This window comes from Anopheles aquasalis, chromosome 2, assembly GCF_943734665.1.
Source record: "Anopheles aquasalis chromosome 2, idAnoAquaMG_Q_19, whole genome shotgun sequence".
NCBI lineage: Eukaryota > Metazoa > Arthropoda > Insecta > Diptera > Culicidae > Anopheles > Anopheles aquasalis.
This window is the reverse complement of record NC_064877.1, coordinates 21,135,001-21,142,500: the sequence shown is the minus strand read 5'-3', so window position 1 is coordinate 21,142,500 and position 7,500 is coordinate 21,135,001. Positions and strand designations below refer to the sequence as shown.

Below are 7,500 nucleotides of genomic sequence, written 5' to 3'. Positions count from 1 at the left end.
ACGGCATTTTGGCATGGCTTTTGTTTCGTGGTGGCATTGGTGGTGGGTGCCTACTGTCCCCGCTCGGCCACATCAGTCACCCGGTCCGATCCGATCGACAGATCATTTTGTCGCGATAGCAAACGCGCCTGGTGCAGGATGTGTCTCCGTGGTGCAGTGAAGCTCCGTTTCATTAATTAGAATAGATAAGAAAGAGAGAGAGAGAGAGATAGAGAGGCAGAGATCCTCATTTGGCACCATTTTGCATCACCACCGAACCATAGCACTGCTGGGCTCTACCTCTATTTGAGTAAACATCCGCCACAGCTCTGGCCACATCCAGAGCCTCCTAAAAGACGCGACTCGCGATCGTCGCGGAGTGTCAAAGATCACTTCAAGCGAGCGACGGCAACCGACGGAATTGCTGGCGATCCAAGCAACCCTATCATCGTCGCCTACTAAGCCTGCTGCTACGTTTGGGCATGAATTGCGGAAAAATCGTGTCCAAAAGCTGGCGACGGACGATACGACGGAGGAATGGCGGAGCAGCGTTTTCGCTTTCGAAACTATTCCTCAAATTGAAAGTCTCCCTAGCGCGGTGGTGGCGGTGTTGGGGGCGGAGGAACTCCACTTGATGGCGGAGCGATTGGCCACCGCGCCTGGCACCACGACGATCCGTGGCATCATCATCATCATCATCACCGTCCGCACTAGCCGCATCCTTTTATGGCGCTTAACTAACGATGTTCGCGCAACCCTACGGCCATCCTTGGGAGAGGATGGGCTTCACCTTCGTGTCTTTTGAGCCAACGTTCGTAAAACCATATTCGTCAAAAAAAAAAACGAAACTTTTGCACGTGCCATATGTAGCCTATCGCCACAAAGCCACAGCGAAGCCACAAAGACACGCCGAGGTCCGAGGTCCGCCGCCAGAGCCGGGACCGAGATGGCAAATTTGCTAAGCTAAAGATGTTTTAATCTATCCGCAAATATTTAACTCCGGGACCCTCCGAAACCGGATCTATTAAACATTGGGTCCGTTTCGAACGGAGCAAACGCAAGAGCCCCGAATCGTTGAGGTCAGGGAACGTCCTCGGGAAGAATGTGACGAGGACGTTGGAAACGGGTTTGTGTTTTCCTTTTTTTTTGCTTTGGGAGGAATGTGGGTCAGCATCACAGTGGATCAGCTGGCTAGTACAGGATGTACCTAACAGAGGATTCGTCATGTTCGTCATTCAAATGGTCCCGCTGGTGATCGGAACTGGTTTGCTCGTTGATCGTCAGCCATTTTTGGTGAGCTAATTGTAAATGTTTTGTTCGATTGCAACAGCACGAGCACAGTGTTCAGTGCAGGATTTCGATTACCGAGAACATGTCGGAGGGCGCCTCGTGGCCAGCGTAATCAGGAAACCACGCCACGAGCACCTCAAGCACCTCGAGTTGTTGTTTGTTGATCACCGGATAGAACTACGCGCTTGCCTCTACCGTTTGTACAAATTTCGTGCATTTCTCGAAGGCAATTGGAAGACGATAGGAATCACGGATCGACCACAGACACGGTCATGGGGATTGGTTTGACTTTGTTGCACAAATTGTTTCGCCACCCGCGATTCCAATCTGATCACGATTTGTGGCCACTGCCAAGAGAGAAAAGGAGAGAAAGAGAGAGACCGATTCCGAATCCCCCCGGCGCGTGGCCATGTTTCGATCTCGAAACTCATGTACGGTCAGTTATCCTGGCCCTGGCATCAGTAGCCCCGCGAACGCTCGGCCCAACATTCCTAGCAACCCAACAGACCCGGGATCCGGTGGCCAAAGGGATCGAAGAAACATGATACTTAAGGCTTATTATTACACCCAGCCTCCATCAGTCACTGCTGCTAGAGGCTGCTGGTGCTGGCGAGTGGCCGGGGCGTTCCGGTCGATCGAGATGTCGAACGGTTGGAGTAGCGAGGAGCGAGAAGCTCCCATTTAGCGCTCCTCGAGATCAACGCCCACAAACGCCCCCACACCAACCAACGTCTTTGGCGAGATTAACCGGTGGGCGTAGGAATTCCGTAAGGTCCTGGCCGACCACCGTTTGGCTCGCGCACGCCCGGACACACACATCACATCAGCGATAGTGCATGTTTGCATAATATATCATAAATTATCAATCTTTTTTGCTTCATAATTAATAGCAATTAAAAATCAATTTCTCCAAAGAATGAGGGTTTGCTGCATCGCTGCAGAAGAGCGGGGTCCGTATGATCGCTCCCCGGCCCTTGGATCGATTCAATCGAACCTGATTAACCTGAACCGACCTGACTGGCTGCGTGGCAGCCTGTGAACGGGTTTGGGAACCAGGCTGATGATCATACCCGGCCAGACCAACCGACGTGATTAATCCTCGGAATCGGAAGCGTCCTAGCAAACGGCCGACCACGGTCCGTCCCGGAATGCAGCCATGCGCACGGTCATAACATGCGCATACGATCCGAATCTTGATCGCCACAAGCAGCAGCAGCAGCAACAGCAGCAGCAACAACAACACGATTTGATCGTTGATTTTCACTTCTGTAAGGGTAATGAAGGGTGCGTTCATCATTTGCCAGATTCCCGGTGCGCTGACTCATGCCTTATGCTACGAGAGCTACACGAGTTCCCCCTCGGGCAGTCAACCGTTTGCATCTGTCGTCTGCCTGGTGCAACGTGCCTAACGTGGCGCACAGCAAACGCAACCGATCGATCATCGGGATGGTGCTTGTTATCGGTCCATGCTAAACAGTCCAATCAATTGGACAAATCGGTCCAAAAGCTCGCCTCCAAAACACCGTTAGGTACGGAGCGAACGTACGATCGCATCGCTAGCGGCCTTCAGCCCACTCGACGCCGCGACAATTACGCTGCCGCTACGCCTTCGAGCAGCAAACGATAACGACGAAGATAGCATAATTATGAACAATTTAACATACGACGATGGAGTCGAGGACGGATGGAAACGGAACATGCGCAAACCATTTCGATCGGATTGGCCACAACGGATCAGCTTCAATGTTACTAATGTTCACAGCTTCCTAGGGACCAAGGCAGACCGAGCGGTATGTTGTTGTGGCGCTGCTTAGAGAGATTGATCGATCGGAAGGGTGGGCGGGCCCACGGGTGCGTGGCCAGTTATCATCTTCGTAAATAGACGATGCCAGATAAAGAAAGTGAAACTGCCGGACATGGAGTGGCCAGGCAGGATGACAGGTTAATTTGTTTGACAGCCCAGCCAAACCCCGATGCCGATTCGAATCGCGGCCCAATCTCAGCCCAGTGCGTGGCCACGAGGGCAAGCCAGCCAGTTTTGTGCGATGTTGTGCGTGGGGCCATCGGGGGTTCAGCGAAATACACGCGTGTGGCACACACGGCACGGCCAGACGTCAGGCCAGAATTGACAAATTGTTGCTCGCCGCCTGCGCGATCACTATCAAAAACCGCTGCACAACTTCTCGTGCGCAAAAATGCCAAATGCCAAGGCATGCCATGCCATGCCGAGGTGGCGTCGTCCCCTTAAACCATATGCGTCAGCAGCCGGTCCGGTGCATGTTGTGCCTGCTGTGTTGCTGCCTGCACTGCCCGATCGCGATCTCCACAGCGAAAAGGTTATCGAAAAGGGTGCGCTACTTCCCACGATCTAATCAAATTGAAGCGATCGTCCCCGTTGGTTTGGTGATGCGTTGTCATCAAACACTCACGCACGCCATTGTTGTCTATGGGACGATCTGAGTTTGAAAAGATAATGAGAATCGTGAATCTTCGGCTCTCTCACATGCTAGCTCCCTGCTCCCTGATCAGGATCCCCCTCCCAGTGGTCGGTGTGGCCTTCACGACCGCCACATGGATCCGTTTTGGGTCAGTAGCAGAGGCCCAGCGGGTGTTGGTCGGGCCTCCCGTGATCCACATTTCAGCACCTCATAATCGGACATCGGAGGTGCCAGCGAGGTTCACTTTCTAATGCTTCCCAGCGGGCAGCCCCCTTGAAGGCCTCCACCACCAAATGCTAGGCTCGGACAGACAGATCGGTTCCATATTGAATCATCTGGCTCCTCTGATCCCGTGGAAGGTGCGCACGGTATTCTGACCGGGCGGCAAATCGCGATTGTTGTTGTTGGGAGCTCTAACGGGGGGCCACGGCTGGTGGGGCCGTTTCTCGTTCTATTGTCCGCTGTCTTCGATTCGTCTTGGCCCGTCAACGCAACGTCAGCACCGGCGCACCCATTGCACGCCGGCCAATGCACGGACTTCCTTCAACAATTTTCGGACTTTAACGCGCGCCACTCACTGGCGCCCCGTGTTCGATGCTGAAGACCATGGCGAATCGCGGACGGAACGGTCTTTCGGTAGTGGTCGATTGCAAGGCCTTCACTCTGTCTCGCCTTTCGTTGGTGTCCTTACTGTGATGCAACGATCACTGTGTGACGGTGATGCAAGTGAATTGAATCTCTTGTTGATTGTTTTCTTGAATATTCCTTTCTTGTGATTAATCCTGCCAAAGACGACCATTTCTCAATCCTTAATTGTGGCCACTCGAACGAAAGGGAAGCTACCAGGGATTGCAGCAAACGAAAAGTATTGCCTTCCTTTATTTCTAAATGCACCAAAAAAGTTGGGGAACGGAATGCGTCACAGGCCACAGGCGCTTGGTTTGGTTGAATTTCTTCTAAATTTTGATCACCTTTCTCTACTCCCGCGTGCTCGATTCGTTTCTCGTTTTAAAAAGCATTAAGAATACACCGGAAACTACCAGACACCAGGCGGGCTTCCATCTGCTCGCTCGCAAGAAGTCGGCCATCAGTTCGGTCTTATCGGTGCACATGTTGCGGCATTATGTCCGATTGTAAATACACGACTTGTGTGTCGTTTACGTGTACGTGTGTCTTGCGTCTCGAATTCCTCCTTCCACCGGAACGGAACGGATCCAGACGGTTGGTTTGGATGGAATAATGATGTGTTCTCGATCCTACAGCATAAAACATCCCGCATCACCGCGGGATAGCTTCTGTTGGCAAAACGGTGTTTGGGCGATCGATCCCCCAAACTACTACTTCTACAGTCAGGCGGCAGTCTACTACGCGCGCCTAGAGTAGCGCTTTCATCGGCTATCGGTCATCACACTGTCGTACAGCGCGACTCACTAGACCACATCGATGTAGTACAGATGGTCCTGCTGTTCCCGGCGCATTTTCCGGCAAGCGCCTGCTACGACGAGCGCTTCCAGTGTGAAAATCACTAAAAACAGAAGGATGAGGAAGTTAAGAACGACATGGATGGGTGGATTGCAGATGGCTGATGGTTGCTTACGCGTGAATACGATAATGATTTTAAGCTCCAGCACCGTTTTGCCGATGTTACTCTCATTGTACTCGGTGGTACTGAGCACTATCCTTCGCACAATCGCGGACGCCTTCAGCGTTATGGTACAGGTTTGATAGATCTGCAGCAGTTTCTCGTTGCGCTAGAAAAGAAGGCGAACAAATCCACATCAACCACCAGGCCAGGAGAAGAACAATCGATGGGATATACCTTTGACACGCCAATCATCAGCAGCAACGACAGCAGATTGTACAGCAGCAGCAGCACAAAGATGGGTTCCACTGTAACGAACGAAGAAGCAGAGAGAGAGAAAAGGGGCCCGATGAGTCACACCAAATCCACCGGGATTCCCCCCTACGGCTTACCCTGTCCCCAAATCGCACCATTATAACAACCCAGCTCTTGAGCCGCCTCATTCGTACTAGCCCGGGCACAATACAGGAATGCCCGGGCAATGTGGAAGGATATGAAGATCTCGCCGAGCGCAATGAAGTAACTCCACGTGTAGTAATTGCACACCGAGCATCGCATCTTGTAACACTTGTTCGTCTAAGGCTCGATTCCAAAAAGGCAGCAAAACACAAGGTTCCGCAACGTACACACTCGCTACACACCCGGTGCGCTACGGGATGCAAAGGATTGGCACAGGATAGGCAACGTAACTCCCCCCGTCCCTAGGGCTCTAGCACTAGGAACCTCAGCTGCAGTCGGTGCATCGGCACTCAGGAATTGCTTTACCAGCAGTAGCAGCAGCAGCAGCAGCAGTTGGTCTGGTTCTTATGTTTTGACTGGCTTGACCTGCACGAAAATCAATTTCCTGTTCCTCGTCAGGAACAACGTTGTGGAGAGGGGAGGGGAAAGCACTCCTGACAGATGCACTGGACATGCGCATTACCTGCCGTTCGCTCTTTTGAATATTGAACTCAATACTGAAATGAAACCGTTGTGCCTCGCCAAGATGAAAGTCAAACGAGCATAAGTAGAGGCAGCTATCAGCGCATCGGCGAGCACTCTTATCAGTTAGTGCATCGGTAGCACTTGCTGTTACGGAGGCAAACCGATACGCCATGATCGCGGTCATCCGTCGACAGCTTCTTGGTCAGCATAAAAAAAAAAGTTGCCAACATAATCAACTACCGGCCAATGGTTGGTCAGATTTATTGCTCAACTCCACGTGTGACGGTACCCGGATTGTGACTTATCACCGTGACCACGCGGACCGCAGTGCTGAACGGTCGGTTACCTGAGCTGCTGTCTGTGGCTCGTAGCCAACGAGCCGGCTAAAGATTGCCACTGATTGGAATTTATACTGGCGGTGGCAGCGTGGCGTTGGCGAAAGTTCCGGGCCCCAGAGCGGACTGCGGGACTCATGGTCAGTGTGCGCGCTAACATATCACCACGGTGACATCTTTATTGTGCGCCAACGGAGCGGAACGGCTAGTGAAAAGATCGTTGGCGAAAGATATTGACCGAACATTGGCCGATTGGACGCGTGGTCGGTGCGTAAAAAATGTCCAACCGGCCAACGGGTTCCCGATTTATCTCGCGATCCTTCCCGACGCCCCGATGGTATCGTAACCTGCGGAGGGAGCGACGAAGAAGTGCTTATTGCTTGTAATGTCACAGGCTAAGGTCCTTGTCACATTGATCGATTTCTAGATAATAAAAAAAACGGAATACATTGGCTTCTACTTCGTCGCAGGCAGACACAGGTGCATCCAGCCTGATTAAACTACTTCACTATCACCATAAACTTAAACACACGCTGATAAGGAACGCAGGATGCTCGTTTCCCCCCGAGCAGTATTTCGATTAACAAGAAACTTACCTTCTCGAACGTTAGCTCGTTGTCGCCTTCTCGATGGATCGATGTGCGGATGCGATTAAGCTTGATTAGGATTTCTTCCGCGCAAATATTGACCATGAAAAACGGGGGGGTTAAGGCACTTAAGCTGGCCACTGATTTCATCTCATTTGTCTAACGCTTTACGAGACACCATAAAAAGCCTCATCTGGCCTCGTCGCCTCGATCCATTTCGCGTGCCAGGTCCCCTCGATCACAACGGTTTAAAGCCCTCATTACCGGCGAAGGATTAGTCTCTTGTCCGTCCATCCGGTGGCCGAGCATGCGCATAATGATGCAATAAAGGCATACAAATCCAGTTAGTACGCATCGAGGTACCT

General features: G+C 52.0%; 1 protein-coding gene across 2 annotated transcripts; it reads right to left on the bottom strand.

Moving 5' to 3' along the window:
• Positions 1-4,580: 4,580 nt before the first annotated feature.
• On the bottom strand, positions 4,581-6,199 carry LOC126570115 (uncharacterized). 2 transcript variants are annotated; one of them, XM_050227638.1, is made up of 4 exons: positions 5,682-6,199; positions 5,527-5,597; positions 5,305-5,458; positions 4,581-5,232 (listed from the first exon to the last, which is right to left on the bottom strand). In XM_050227638.1, the coding sequence occupies exons 1-4, from the start codon at positions 5,845-5,847 to the stop codon at positions 5,138-5,140; spliced, it is 486 nt and encodes a 161-aa protein (XP_050083595.1). In that variant the 5' UTR covers positions 5,848-6,199; the 3' UTR covers positions 4,581-5,137. The 2 variants fall into 2 exon arrangements, with proteins under 2 accessions (XP_050083595.1, XP_050083596.1); XM_050227639.1 differs by having other exon boundaries at positions 5,700-6,199.
• Between the last annotated feature and the right edge of the window lie 1,301 nt (positions 6,200-7,500).

What these genes read in the sequence shown, in the direction of transcription:
- LOC126570115 (XM_050227638.1), bottom strand. Translation starts at nt 5,847, where the DNA reads ATGCGATGCTCGGTGTGCAATTACTACACGTGGAGTTACTTCATTGCG. An exon ending in TGGTGCGATTTGGGGACAGG is followed by an intron (nt 5,598 to 5,681) that starts GTAAGCCGTAGG and finishes CGTTCGTTACAG; the next exon opens with TGGAACCCATCTTTGTGCTG. An exon ending in TGATGATTGGCGTGTCAAAG is followed by an intron (nt 5,459 to 5,526) that starts GTATATCCCATC and finishes CTTCTTTTCTAG; the next exon opens with CGCAACGAGAAACTGCTGCA.